Source organism: Platalea leucorodia (assembly GCF_965183815.1).
Source record: "Platalea leucorodia genome assembly, chromosome: 3".
Taxonomy (NCBI): Eukaryota; Metazoa; Chordata; class Aves; order Pelecaniformes; family Threskiornithidae; genus Platalea; species Platalea leucorodia.
The window spans coordinates 51,759,135-51,775,408 of NC_138825.1; the positions used below are offsets into that span (position 1 = coordinate 51,759,135).

General features: G+C 36.5%; 1 protein-coding gene across 8 annotated transcripts in view; it reads right to left on the minus strand.

Moving 5' to 3' along the window:
• The window catches only part of QKI (QKI, KH domain containing RNA binding), a 163,356-nt gene that overhangs the window by 82,183 nt on the left and 64,899 nt on the right, over window positions 1-16,274 (minus strand). For 7 of the 8 annotated variants that reach the window (XM_082305715.1, XM_082305713.1, XM_082305712.1 and 4 more), the window contains exon 3: window positions 15,617-15,733. The exons of the other annotated variant lie outside the window; for it this stretch is intronic. In XM_082305715.1, the coding sequence (XP_082161841.1) occupies window positions 15,617-15,733 (117 nt within the window). The remainder of the gene's footprint in view (window positions 1-15,616; window positions 15,734-16,274) is intronic. 8 annotated transcript variants of the gene reach the window in all.

Below are 16,274 nucleotides of genomic sequence, written 5' to 3' on the forward strand. Positions count from 1 at the left end.
CTTGCTTTTGCAAACTCTAAAGAAGCAAGAACAAAACGGGATGGGGGCAGGGGTTGGTCAGTTGTTTCTCTAAATTATGACAAAATCACCTCCAAACTAACAGGAGGGGGAAAAGGATCCCTAAAAGCAAGCCTGTGTTTTCAGTGACTCAGCTGTAAGGAAATGTACACTAACAAAGGAAGCTGAAACAGTTCTTTCCTAAGGCTTAGCTTTCAAGCCAGGTAACTGAAGTAAATAAAATGCTTTCCTAGTTGATTCCATGATTGCCAACTACCCTTCAAGATGTCTCTCCCAGGAGCACAGATCCTTTTTCAAGGTCAGGAGAGCAGCAAAAATTACAAGAGACACCTGATTCAGAGGTCTGTTTAAAAACCTGAAAAAAAAAAATCAGTTTAACTCTGAAGCCCAGCTGTAGCCCCTGAAATGTTCTGGAAACTCAGATCCAAGGAAAAGCTGGAAAGCCTTTTTACAAGAACTGACATTTATGAGCTAATAGATGAATGTGTGTGACAAATTATGTGACATTTTAAGGGTCTTCAAATTTGCTTCATTTTTTTTCCCTTTATACGTTCAACCTGATTTTATCTTTCCCTCCTCTGGCAATAAAGGAGCCTTATTTAACCAGCCAGTAAGGCAAAACTCATTGCCTGTCAGCTTGCTGTTGTCGCCCATGCAACGTTTATATCCCTTCTGTTGCATCTTCCCCAAGGGTCACTATAAACAACTGCTTGAGTAGCAAATGCAACCTGTGTATTTGAGCTCCTACCCACTACAGCCTGACACAAAGAATGATACTGCTGACAGGGGAACCCAAATATTCCCTTCCCAGTGGTGCCCCTGCAAACACTCCCCATCTATTATGTGGTTCTCCAAGGAAGACATTGGAAAAATCCTGTATCTCCTACTGTGAAAGGCCAGGATCTGAAACGCATACTGAAAATGCCAAATTCTTCCCAGTTTCTGCATCTGGCAAGATTGGTGGTACAGCATTATCCAGTCAAATTTACTATACTTAATACTCCAACTTGCAAAAACAGCCAATTGAAAGTGGGTTTAATAGGAACACAAGCAATAGGCCAATGATTCATTTTAAACCTTTACACTTTATTCCACCTGGTAGATTCTTGTTCTCTGTCATGAAACACATATTCAATTACACTGCAAATAATAGGTCTGAAGCTTGCAGTAACTAAATAAAATCAGACTTCCTTAAGAGAACCAAAACACATAATAGGAAATGTGTTTTTCTCTTCAAAACATTTATTTCTTCAAGTGCATATATAAGACATGGCAAATTCAAAGTATCTGATTTTTCTTAGAAATGGAGAAATGTTGGTTTGGTTTTTTGTTTGTTTGGGTTTTTGTTTGGTTTTTGTTTGTTTGTTTTGGTTTTGGTTTTTTTTATATGGCAAGGTGAATTTCACTACCAAATTAACTGTTCCAAAAAGGTGCATTTCAAGCTAAATTGAACTTATCATTTAAAAGTCTGAATACTGAAAAATTCCACTAGTCAGGCTGCAAAAACCAATTTTGGCATTGCAATATCCTTGTCTCCTCACCACATACTGACTAATTTCCAGATTAGCTTCAGTATTTCAAACTGCATTAATAACTATAAAATTTATCACTTACTTTGGCTTGTAACACAGCTTATCTTAAGACCATATCTGAATAATGCTGTTATGAGTCAGTGTGAGTTAAAAGATTTAAGTTCTAGGTCTTTTTATCAGTCAGAATTTAAGTGAACATTCAATTCCAGTGCTGTCAACTTGAAACATAAATGGTTGTTTCAAAGCCACCTCAAAGACTGCTTGGTCATTTGAAGCTCACTTACTCACTAGATGGACAGTCAGTACAACATGTATTATCAACACAAAACAACCTATACTTTTCTCTATAAAAATTCATTCTAAATCTTAAATTTGTCAACTACTGTCTTTTAGTTCTTCAAATTATATATTACAGTATGTTTTGTCAATTCAGCAAGCTAGTTAAAACAAAATACCCCTCAAGACCCCCAGCAATCCAAAAATGAAATTCCCTTGAATATATATGGTTGTAAATATGTGGGGCATTTGAAATCAATAGTACCGCATCTTAAGCGGCTCCCAAATAATTTCATCAAGTGGATCAATTAAATCAGTCAGGTACTTCAGGTAGATTCAGACAATCGGCTAAACGTGGTTTGGCATTCCAGTCCTTTAGCAATATCCGATTACCAGGGAAGCAGCAACCGTTGCTCTATGGCTGCAGGACTAAACATTCCAGATAACCATTTATATAAAATACTCCAAACTGTACAGAAGAAGTAACAGATTTGCTATTTAATGTGCTGGGGTCCCATCTTTCAAAAACCTGCTTCTTCCTTATTCAAGACAAACACGCAATTGCTGAAGTGAACAGCAGCTTTCCCACAGAATGGACCAGGTGCTGTCAGTACTTCTTTACACTTCCAAGTACCACCACAGCAGAGACACTAAGGACCAATAAATGAAGGCACATGATCACACTTACTAAGGAAAAAAAAAAAAAAAGTTTATCTAGGTCCAAACATCAAGATCTGTCATCCAGAGTTTAAAGATCCTATAGATTGAAAAGGAACCAGCATTTTGACATGCTGAAATGCAAGAGCCAGAACAGAAAAAATACTGAGAACTACGAGACCATGTCCATGCTTTGGACAGGATTTTGGGAACTGTTCTCAGAGCTCCAGACTGCAGAGATGATACATGTACAACACTCAGACTATATCAAGAGAGGACAGGAGAATAGAAAGGCCAGTTTTCAGCTTCTCATTCATAACACTGGGGTCTGATTTTGCCAGCTATTGAGCTGGAAGAAGTTTTCTTAAGATAAATTGCTATCAACAATGTTAAAAAAAACCCACCACAATACCAACACTCAAGGAGAGTAATTTAAAAATTAAAACCTCCAAATAATTGAATAACCCCACACCAGAACATCCAATTCCTTTTTGCCTCCATGAAATGTTATCCTCATTGGGAAGTCATACCAACCTTGTGCCACAACACATGGTCAGAACAGTAGGGAAAGACTGAGAAAAAAGTAACACCTGCACCAGACTTATTAACAACAGAAAAAATTATCATCATAATTTACATGGTATTATATCCAAACGTTTAGGTTATATGCACTCACTGGCCACTTGCCAGATGAAGGCATTCAATTAACAGGCTGTTCTTTGCTTTTGAAGAAAAATTCCTTCCATTTGTGCATGGGGGGAAAAAAAAAAAAAATGAAAAAAAAACCCACAACACAACACACTAGCATACTTGCAAAATGATGCATAAAAGCCAGGACAGTTTGGTTCATAATTACATTGCCTATTTCACTTCTGTCAGGAATCAAAAGGGATTTCAAGAATTCTAGTTGAGATACTGATTAATCTTAACCTTTCATTTTTACTCATTCCTCAACTCACATCTACAAATTACCTACAGAAACGTCTAGCCAAGTCTAAGGGCAACATTAGTATCTATTCTCCACACCTCTTCACGCTCTCCACATCTCTTCAAAAGCTACTACATTCAGAGTTCATGTTCTAGTAACTTCGAGGCAAGTAAATAGTGCAAATTCACCAATCACCCTGACTCTTAGGAAATATTTTTTAATAATATTTTTGCTGTTGGATTTTTTCTTTCCTTTCAGATGGTCTTTTGCATGTTAAATGATTTTAACTGTTAATTAGTTAACAGCATGAGAAGTCTGTCATTGATTTTCTTGTGCCTCATGTTATCTTCCTTGTTTGAATTACTCAAGTACCACAGTTGCAACACTATTTTAACTGCAGTGTTTACATCATTCACTACCTTCATGCAAATATATGTGTTGCTAGAAACCAAACTCAGTTTAGTGCATTTTCACAGCATCTCATTGTATTTTCAGAGGATAAATGACACACCATGGAAATTAACCTTCCTTTTATTATAATGATTTATAGAGGACATGACCATTCAGGAGGAGGTCAGCAAGGACCAAGATGGAAAAAGACAGCGAGAGAAGATCTCCCTAGAGAACTAAGAGGAACTGTATGTCAAAGCAAGGAAAAAAGAATATAACTTATGAAACAAGGGAGAAGTTTGTGAAAAAGGACCAAAAAAAAAAAAATTGACTTAGTTGAAAACAAAAGGAACAGAAACATTAAGAGAAAGAAATTCACGATCCTACAAAGACTCAAGAAGGAAAAAGCTCCAATAGCTCTGCCTATGAGAATGTAACTGCTCCGTAAATTATTTTGAATTGCTCTCTACACTATTGTGCATATGTTCATTCCCCAGAAATATTAGTTCTTCACACATGAAACATCCTGGTGCTTCCCAGCAACTCTGTGGCAATTTCATGACATTTTTGTGCCAACTAGATACCTCCTCCCTGTACTGATTCCACCCATTCTCATCAAGTTTTCTACAAAATTCTATAACATCTTCTAATGAAACCAACCAAGAATTTGATATTCGCATTGTTTTCTTACAGCCAGAGTCTTCCTGTTACTTCAGCTGCCAGTTATTCCATTCTGTCAGGCACACACAAGCTATTGCCTGAACAAAGCCACTGTTTCGCAGATTTTACTTCCAACACCCAAAACCAAACTAATGTTTTCTTCATTTCAGGCTATTAAGGTTAGAGGACAAGATTTTTGTTGTCTTGTAGGAATATAGTACTGAATTGACTTATGATCCAAGTTACATTCAAGAGTCACTCACAATAACAAATTCATCAAGAAAGCACGAATACTGTGTGTTGTGTGTGTTCCATAGCGAGTTTGTGGCACTTAATCAAATCAGAGAATTTACACGGAATGTCAGATTCTATTAAGTTAAACACTCTCCAAGCAAGTTTAGTACCAGCCATTGCTAAGTTAAGTGTCCTACTACTGTAAGAGTAACAAGTTTTCTTTAACATTTGTGTACCTGGCCTTAACAAACATTTGAATGTTTCCATCCTTTCATGCAGGTACTCAACACATACTTCAAACTGAATTATGAGTTTTAAACACATGGGGTTTTTTAAGATATCTTCACAGTATGCATGCACTTCAGTGAGTCTTACATTCATTAAAACCTTCCCCATTTACTGCCCAAAAGTATGTGAAAAATGTGAATGATTAGCAGACAGAAGCTGCTAATTGTTCTCAGAAAAGGCTAATAAAAATGTGCAACTGTCTGTCAATAAATCCCTCCCTATATCTGAAAAGTGTAAAGACCAACAATAAAATCTTGCAACTATAGTTGGATAAACTGTAAAGTAAGGTTACTGTCCCACTGCATACCTATTAACATCTACACAGCTACTTGAATTTCATTCATATCCTTAATATACTGTACTGTAGGCCATACCTAGCAAAAGGGTAACCTGTGATTAGCGAAGTCTGTTTTAATCCAAGTCTAGGCAAGACAAAGGCTAATAGAACCAGCAGAGCTGAGAAAAGTGGAAAAATGTCACCATCTAAAAACAAGTTTAAATGGCAAACCACTCCGACATTTTAGGAATTATGATTTGTGATTTTTATCATACAGTTGACTTTTCCAAGTTGAAGAGGAATCCAGTTATCCTGCTGCAATGGAACACTACAGATTATTTGTCTCTATGTGGAAAACAATAAAGTAGCAGAAGGTCAAATATCTCTTTCTTCTAAATGTTCAGTTAGTAATTTAAGAATTTAGTTTAAGCAATAACAGTACCTTATTTTGTGCATACTCTTTCGGTTCACGCAAAAGAGCCTATCAGTCTCAATAAAGTTGCTAAATCTGACCCTAAGGAGTCCTATCTAGGATGGTAAACAACCACCTGTATTCTGCCTGCCAGCAGCCCCCCAGAAGATCATGAAGAATCAAGAGCTGTCAAGAACTGATACCTACTTGGGAAACACACAGGCATGTTGCTTTCTTCCCTGAATCAACAGGTTCTGCCTCCATTCCCACATTTAAGTAGACTCAGTCTTCATGGAGGACAGGGAAAGTCCCGTGAGCCTCAAGACTAAGTACTGTCTTTCCCACACAGAAATCCAAGTATGGTTTCATGGTACTCACCAAACACATTCAAAACACAACCCTGAACACAAATTATTTCTGGTAAGCAAGCTTATAATACGACAACATTAATTCTTAAGAAAGTTCAAAGAAAGTCAGCCATATACCAAACACGAAATCATCCACTGAAGGACAGCCCAATAGGTTAAGGTTATAGACTACAAAAATCTAGAATCCAGAAAGAGTTTTGCGGTGCTGATAAATGAGAGCAGTGGTGAAGTCTGCAAAACCACTAGTTGTCCTTCACAGCGCATCACGAAGATAGGGAAATATCACTGAATCTATCATTTGTGGAATCTCACAAGAATCAACTCCCTCGTTTTAGTATTGTTAGATAACGCTCAACATTATTACTCCTGCAAGAGAAGATTAAAGTTTTAAGAAATCATATGACTACATAAGAATGCTCATACTCTGCTAAAACAGTCTCGCCTAGTTCAGTAACTTGTCTCTCATCTTTTTCTGCTGACTAAGTATGGGAAAACTTTCAGATTACAGTAGATTTTCATTATTTAAAGCATTCACTTCTTTCACCACTCTGCTAGACAAAGCAAAATGTAGATAGATGTTTGCAGACAATTTTGTCAATACCTCAAAAAAATTCAGTATGAATTGTCCCCCAAGTCTTGCAAAACTTCTATTCAAATGCCAGATACAAACAGCTGTGAGCTGTAGCCACAATTAACACTCTCTGTGCTTCCCACCTAAGAAAAGCTTAGGAGTAATTTTGCAGAAAGACAGTTTCTACTATGGTACAGATTAAGATGAGTCAATTACCGTTCAATAGACATAGAATTTTAATTTATAAGAGAGACTTGTTTATACACAGATGTTCAGGCAATGATTCAGGATTCCCTTGACACAGACTTTTTCCACTACACTTCGTGCTACTTTTCTCCAATTTCAAGACAATCTAGATTCTCTTGCCTCTTCATCATAAGGTTTTTTTTGCTCACAGGGCACTGACAGAAAAACAAATAAAAAGAAAGTAAAGTATAATACAAATTGGTTTCTACTAGTGTGGCTTTGATTACACCCCTCTAGTCTACAGCTTCCACTGTCTTTAACAACATACTTCTTTAATTCCATTAAGTCCGCTATTTCCGTATCTAATTAGCTAAATAACCAGTTAACTATTTACCAATTTAACTGCTCTCAGAACAAAATGACATATAATCAAGTTTTGATATCAAAGTTAATCACAGTCAAAGGCTTCAGCTACTTTTCACGTTACATAGGAAAATATGCGTCAATATTAAAATCTGCTCAAAGCTGCAACTTTGTATTAAGCACATGCAGAAATATATCCAATATAAACTGGATATATTCAGTATGTAGCCAATAAAAAGCAAAGGTATGTACGAAATAAACCTATCCAAAAGATGCATTGTTTCGGATACATATCAGTAATATTTTCTGAAAGACTAATATTGCTTTGCAATAATTCTTAAGGCCCTCAGGCACTTAATTTTTTCTGTCCAAATAAAATCATTCTGCTCTTGAAAGTAAGTGTGTTCCTCAGACTGTTAAGTGAAAAGACTTTTTGCAATAAATTACTTCAAATAAGAAGTGTCTGTCAAATGTTATATAAAACTTCAGGAAAACATTCTCCTCTTGTAAAATTCACATTCCCATACATAACTAAGCTAACTGTGCCTACACTGTATTCTTAGCTACTGTCAATGTGACCCGAACATTTTTTACTTAAAGAAAAGATGTATGCAGGTAAGATTTCAAAAATGATACTCTGAAGACTCTGGAATACAAAACCCCCATAAACATGCTTAAAAGAAATCAGCCTTCAGTCAGAGGTAATTCAAAAAATAACATCTGTTACCTTCAACATTGCTGCCTTTTGAATTTCCTGAAGTATAGTTTCTACTAGTCAGCCTTTACCATTTAATTATGTAATTAAATCAGTAACTTGCTAAGAGGATTTTTTTTTCTGCAATGACTTTTTTCTTTTTTATACTATCAGCTAATAGTCTAAACTCTTATCTCTTCAGAGGGTCACTGCTCCCAGACTACCAGGGATATAAACACAAGAGACTACTGTTTTGTGGGTGAAAAGGGAAAAAAGGCCATGCTTCAGCAATTCTTTAATAAAAAATAATAATAAAATCCAGCTTTACAACTCCTGCATTCAAAATAAGTGGTTACGAATGCAATAAAGGTTTTAAAACTCAAATAGAAAAGCCTATTTTTGAAGTACTCACTACTGAAAAAAACCACTAGCTTACAAGCAACCAAAATTATTTTCATTACATCTTATGTTTCACAATGAACCTCTAGGAAGGCAAAGTGGTATCGAGCACCAAGTATATTCTTAAACAGGCCTGGATTCTAAGCTAAAGGATTTTTATTCACCACACAGCTACGTACAAATTCTCATACAAATTAATATGTATGGTGCATTCCTCACTGTTTATTAAAATGGCAGTTGTGATATGTTGAATATGTAAGTTCAGTAGTACCTTTATATGAATACAACTTTTTGTTTAGTTTAAGAATAAATGGCCAATTATTATTATTATTATAGTGGTCAAAAATTAAGTATGAAGAAAGCCTCCCAAGCTTGATGAATCAGTTTGAGAAATAAAATATAATGCAGACATGCATACTTTTAAGAAAGTGTGTTTAGAGGAAATGTCACTGTAGAAGATGCTAAACACTGAAGTTAATTGTTCCCAGGGTAGTATCTTAAATACTGCATTCTGAATGCCTTAACTAATTTTCTATTAAAAGTTTATAACCTGAATGCAGTAGATTCAGGAACATGCTGTATAGGTAATACCTCAATCTTAGCTGAGCAGCCTGCTCATACAATTACTTTTAATGTATAGTCACAGAAGTTGATAGCAATTAGAAGTGAATGTAACCATCAGTTTGGAAGTCTTCTATATAGACAAGTTGCAGCTTTCATGTGCAACAGAAGCTAACAAAGCACAATCCATGATAGCCAACATGCTGAACTGCCACTCCACACTACCTCAGCCAGCCAGTTTCCGTAGAAGTCAATTAATTTTAACAAATAGTACCCTTAATGATAAATATTGGCAAGGGATTCTGATATTTATAGTTCTAAACATAAAAGTAAGCATCTGACCTCCAGAAACCCCACTGGCATTTTCAGAAATGGATTTTTTTTTTTTTTTTTTTTTTTAAATAAAAGGACAGTCATTCTGGTGATGTATTATATATATGGAATTGCTTTTCACGTTCACATGCCAATGTCCTCAATCACTTAAAGAATCTTCTTTTTTGTGTTGTCCTTAATGGTACTGACAAATACTCAAAAACCCGCCTTTGCAACTAGTTACACAGTTTTTTTAAATTGCCATTCCAAACTGTGGCCATGATTTCTCAACACAGATACACAAAATTGTCAAACAGCAGCAGCATGCTTGTGTGTAGAGGTAGATTTTAGAGGCAACAGGCCTGAGCCATGCAATTTATTTCCAGAACACAAGAATAACGATGGCTGGTCAACCTTTCATTCTGCAACACAGAACAACTTTACCATTTGCTACCATATGCTAAATATATTCCACTTCAACATATGTGTCAGCACCATAGCTTTATTATTTTTTGACACATAGTACTTTTCACACAATGTAGAAGTTAAGCATCCTATAATTAGGGTACCAATAATAGGGCTTGTTTAACAAGATGCACTACAAAGTACGTATTATTTTATGTCAGTAACTTCACTTTATAAGCTAAATTGAATGTTTGTTAAGACTTTCCATTGGAAATTAAAGTGTATCTGATGGTATTAAAATATTACAGATATTTAATACTGCTATTGTATACAGCATGTAAATGTAGTAAAATATCTCGATCACAGGACAGTTAAATTTGTCCACTCTAATTTTCTCCTCAAGCTTTGCGTAAGTACCAAGGATAACTTTTTAACTCCTTTTTGGCCTTACTATTAAAAAAAAAAAAAAAAAAAAAAAAAAAACACAACACACAAAACCAAAAAAACCCACCCTGGATAGTCCAGAGAAATGGAATTATCTATTTACTGTGACAGCTCTGCACCAGCCAAAGGTCAAGATTGGTACTGACAGAGAGCTTGTGTTTTTGTGAAACCTTACGTAATTTCTGCTTGCAAGGTGAACAGTGATGTAGGAACAAGTAAGCTGTAGGTCAGGAACCACAAATCAGTTCAAACGATCTAATATGGAGCAAAGTGCAACACATTTGAAGCCGTCGCAGTGGATGAAGGCATTGAGTTCTTCAAATTTAGAACCGCATAGCTGCCTGCCTCTTTGAAATAACTGTAAAAAAAGAAATTCTGTGTATCATAATGAGATGCTTCCTCCTAAAGTAAAAATGAATTATGCCCTCTCCTCACACGCAGTTCTAGAAGAGATTCTTGACTAAAAGTAGGAAGAAATGGGAAAAAACAACGTAGTTGACCAAGAGTGCAACAAGCCAGCAGCCTGATGCCATAAGGCTGCATACTCCTCTAAGTGAGACAATGGCAGTCAATGCATTCAAGAGCACGGAGCTGCCTCCCTGTGGGTGCATCAATGTCTGTTTTATGGAATTCATGTAAGACAAGGGAGATGACAAAAACCAATGTTTTGCTTATCCATCATTGGACAGTCTTCCCTTTTATTAAGCAGTATTCTTTGATTAGTGTGACAATTTGCTAGTTTTCCTCACTACCTAACAAGAGGTGCATTCAGACTAAGCAAAAAATGCCTTCGTCTTAATAAAGTTACACATTCATTAGCTTTTGATGAATGCCTGCAATCCCTCTCCCCTCCCCAATAATCTCCAAGTACCTACAAGCTCTAATCACAATATTCTCAGTAATTAAGGTTTTGATTTTAAATTTGTCTAAAGCTGCCTAAAGATATGTTCTGATTACCAGCTGAGCCTCAGATACAAACAATTTGAGAATTTCCCTTGCTTTCTGGGGGAAATCTGTCAGCAAGTTTCAAGATTTGATGCTAGTTCAAGTGATTTGGCCATGTGACAAAGATTTCTAATTCATTACTTCTGTTCATAGGCTTACACAGGAGACTAAAATTTTCTACAGAGCAAATCCAGATGGTTTATTTTCTGGCATGTCAGTCTTTGTATTTTCTCTTGGATTCTGCAACCACTAGCAAGGTAGGAAGAGAAAAGTAGATGGACAGTTTACTCTAGGAGATGGTATTTAGTACGATGTAGCTGTCACATTACAGATTGACACTGGCTTAGTAATTAACTCCTTCCCACCTACAATAAGTTTTCTTTTATAACTAGCACTGGGCAATCAGGTTTGCAGATATGAAATATACTTACAAAATACACATACAAATTAACCTGCATTTCTTATCTCCTCCAAATTTCAAAGCAATTCAGTCAAAAACTGGAAAAATCTTGAAAACTCACTTTTCTAAATAATGTTGACCCTAGATGAAAGGAAAGGGTTTTAAAAAACAATTAGCGTAACCTAACCTTCCATGAGAGAATACTATTACTTCTGTATTTTACACTTTGAAGTGCATTAGCATTTTGAAGTAGAACCTGCAAAGAGAGAAGCCCCTTGAGAAAACAAAACAAAAGGTGGTTATCATTAAAAGGCACTGACTGCCGAGGGAGTTGGTCATCTTGCACTGCAAGACTACGGAGTTCATCTGTAAGTATAATTCACCAGGAAAAGAGGCAAGAGCCAGTAGCAAGAAGTGTACTTATTCCTCAAACTGATAAATGTCACTTGTTCTTACTTGAGTGTTTGTGATCATCATGTCTTGAATACAGCTTCCAAATCTTTATTTTTAGAAGAAACATCTTATTGGGATGCATCACGAACTGCATTATAATCAATGATTATGAAATTCTCCCTACTGCAGCAACAATGGTATAGCAACAAAAAGTCCAGTCTGAAAAAGATAAACTACTAACTAATACCAATTACCTCAGGAGAGCAAAAGAGCTATAGAAAGATCAGGAACGGATGGCATGAAAATAGGTTTTATCACGAAAATTACTTGGTACTCAACACTGGTTTAAAACTAATATTATACTATTTGGTATTCAAATATATTTTACTATTATATCATTCAAATATATTAAACTATCCAATATTCAACACTAACTGCAGTATTATCTCATGAAATCATCAATGGTAAAGTAGTCCGTGCTCCAAAAATATCAGAAAACGGACAACTTTGAAGAGGGAATAGGCATTAAAGCACTGACTGGATCAGTGTGTGGCTTTTCATGTGTACAAAGTTCTAGCTGATTTGCCATACAGAACTTGTTCCTTGTTGAAGACAGCTTTCCTTTTCTTACTAAACTTCAAAACAGGTGACTCATATGCAGAAGGTCTCAGCTCCTCTATGCTTTTCCTCAAAGACAAAACTCCTGAAACTCACACTGCCTATTCTCCTTTGAACAGCTACCACCCCCACGCCCCCAAACCAACAAAACAAACAAACAAACAAAAGAACCAAAAAACCTTTGGGGAGAGTGAGGGAAATCAGTCCAAAGATACCACTTCCCCAGACAGCAAACCTGCCCAAGCTATCTAGAGAGATGACTCCCCACAGGAGAGGACAGGTTCTGAAGCACAGTGCGGGGAAGTCATGGGCACTAAACATAACAGCCATCTGGACACAGCCCTAGGCAACCTGTTCTAGGTGACCCTAGCGGTGTTAGACAAGAGGTGTTGAGGAGGGGTGTTAGACAAGAGAACCTCCAGAGGTCTCTTCCAACCTCCATCATTCTGTGATTCTGTAACAGACCTTTCACAAACTCCCAAGACCTACATGAACGTTGGACGGATAGGTCAGAACAGGTGGTGGTGACCAACAACATTGCAGAGAATGTGCTTATCCTAGCAGGCAGCTGAGAGTAACAAAGGACATGGTGCATGCACATGTATTACACTTGCTGGTGGCGCGTAAGTGTCTGCCCTGCTGATAGCATAGAAACAGAACGTCTTTGGTTGCTGGACATATCTTCAGTGGGACCTAATATAAAAAGCATTCAAAAAACGAAGGCTGTACAGCTCCAACAAAAATCCACTGTTAGTCACACCCTACAAAAATGGCTACCATACCAGATATGGAATTCACTGATCCACTTTGGTTTCTGTTCAGGCTGGTATGAACAGGAAGGACAGGGAAGAGATGGAGTGGGGGGGATTGACATGTGGGCCAAGAAACACACAGCAGTTTCCAGAAATCTGAAGTAATCTTTACTCTACTAAGTGCTTTCTACAAAAGGGTCTGCAAATGAAACATTTACAGAGGAATGGGTCTCTTCAGAAGAAAAAAATAAGGGCTCAGATGCAGGGTTTTTTTCTTTCTTTTTACAGTACTGTAGCTGTTTGCAAGTATGGCTATTGCTAACACAACTAAGCGTGCTTTTCCACACAGCAAAGCCATCTGCAAAACTTTTAAGGATGTGTCATTGTTAATGACTACCTTAAATATACATACGCTCACTACTAACAGTGAGATGTTATTTCTGGACCGTTAAGCTTGGGACCTCAATCTATACTTATAAGCTTGCTGAAGAATAGGCTCCTAAATGTTTTAGCTTATGATATCTATGAACATAAGTGAACCAGAACTAACATTTTTAGTCAGAAAAGTTACATAACCTAATTCCTGATGAACTACCTCAACCTAGAATTACCATTCCTAAAACAAAGAGGAAGCAGCAATAAACTTAAATTCTGCCCATAAATGAAGGTAAGAATTGTATTATTGATAAAAATACAATGTCTTTTAAAAACTATGTTTAAATAGGAAAAAAGCTGAATGAAATTTTAAGTACTCATTTTTTTTAAGGTATCAGTACTTCTCTTTGGAATTGATAGCTTAAGAATTCATTTGTTGCAAACTAAATGTTAGTATATTCCACATAGTGAAGATTTACTTTGTTACACATGTAATCAGAAGTCTTAACATCTAATTAATCTACCAGCCAAAAAGTGGTAGCATTCAGGAGTTGATCTAATAGTCTTTTCTTATGCAAACCTCACCTGGTTTTCAAACTCTTAAAGGGAGGCAATATTTTCACTAAATCTCCTGCCCCAGGATATCTATCTCTCTTTTTTTTTTTTTTAACAACACAATAGAACATGTAAAAATTTGACTACTAGTAATAGTCACAAACAAAGCTATGTAATTAAGATTGTTCACATATTGGCAACCATACAGTTTGCTTCAAAATATAGCATCTACACCTACACAATTTGGTATGTTGGGTGAAGCATGCTAAAATTTTAATACTCAGAAATTTTAATGTCTCCTACCACCCCCCAGTTATAGGAAATCTGTATTTCAAAATCCTGTACAAAAATATCAACTCTACAAGTTCTATTTACCCATTTACAGTTTAAAACCCTGCAACAGTAGGACTTGTTTCTATGTTAAATGACCCCTCAGCTAAGAGGCAGAAGGAATTTAAGACAAACTATAATGTTTTTAAAAAAGAAACCTTCATAAATCAACCATTTAAAACAATATCACCCTCTTACTTCTACAGAACCTAGACAACCAAAAACTCTCATAGGTTAGAAAAGATCTTTGCTCAAAAGCTGGCAATCTAAACATCCAAAATAGCTACAGCTAGAGTAAGAGAAAGGGTGGTGACAGTATTATAGCAGATTATGAAAACAAGAGGCATCAAATGAAGTTTGAAAGCAACAGAGTCATAACCTCTGAGAAGTCTGAGATTTTTAACTGGGTAGACATTAGCTTTCTATTTTAATTGTTACGTGTTACATATGTATCAACAGAATGTATTATGTGGCTGATCAGTTAAGGAAAAGAGGTTTTCTCAAGAAAGAACCAAAAGAAATAATACTTATGCGGAAAAAAGAGGAAAAGAGTAGTGTTAAGTGCACATTTCAAAACTACAGTGGAGATGCTGGTGCAACTTCAGCAGTATTAACCAGAGGTGGAGGAAAATAGCTAGAAAACAAACCTGCAAAAATAACTTACTTCCAGGAGTTACCACCAGAGCAACTTGACATTCAGGATGGCTCTATACTGAAAAATGTAGTTTCCCTATTTACATAGGCAGAGCATGCATATTACAGGACAGGGCAAGAAGAGCCCTAATTACATTGCAACTCCACCTGAACACAAAACAAATTCAGAAACATAGTGCTTCTTGGTTCACTCAGACAGAATTCACTGCAAGAAACACATTAAATACTTTTTCCAGTCCACACTACTTGCACAAATCACTACTTCAGTATTTCAAGACAAGAAAGTTATTAAGAACACCTTTAAGGTTAACAGCTCTTCCTTTGAAAAATACATTTAACTTCAATTTTTACTTTTGCCTTGTGAACCATGACACAATTAGAAGTTAGTTATTACTGAAGAATACTTTATAATTGCTAGTTAGACTCCCAATTGCACCATTATGGAGCATGCACATTTAACTTCTTCAGGGTCAGCTGTGTTATTTACTAAGTCTGTAAAAAACACCAGATAATGAAAAAGCATATAGTAGGAACAGAGCAAATAAGAGAGACATGAGCTTACTCTCTGTTAGGAAGTAAAACTATGCATCTGAAACTACACTACCTTTCAAGAGCTTACCTTCTTTTTGTCCCTCATTGAGCCCTTCCCTCGGACCATTATCTTGCATCCTGTTTCTGCCTCAAGCTGTTTAGCTGTTAGTCCTCTGGGCCCAAGGATTCTTCCAACAAAGTTAAACTGGGGGGAAAAAAAAAAAAGATTACTTCTATAAAAGCAAGTAAACAAAATTAATTCAAAATTTAACAAGATGTATTTCTGTCTCTAAAATATCATCAAGTGTTTATTGGTTTAGAACACTACACTAAATACCTGAGGTTAAAGAACGGGGTAAGTACTATTTTCATACATTAGATAGCTATGTGACCTCTATGTTGGGAGATACTGGTTTCAGGTGAAAACAGGTTTTTAAATTTAACATCTGGTAGTCTATGGCAGCGGCAGTCCTAATTTCCTCCTCATTAAGTCCTATGAGCTCTTACAGAAACTACAAACCACCCTCCCTCACCACTAACATGACCAGACATGCTCACCAGTAGGCCAACAATGTGCATCACATCATGGAAACAAACAAGTTCTGGTTGGTGACCAGACATGCACAGAACTTCCCTGTGGTGGGACTGATCGGGTGCCAGGTGTAGGTCCAGTCCCATAATGGCACCTTCCTTCAAGAAAGGCCCTGAGGCCCACTATTCATTTGCTCCCTGCCTACTGCTAAGGA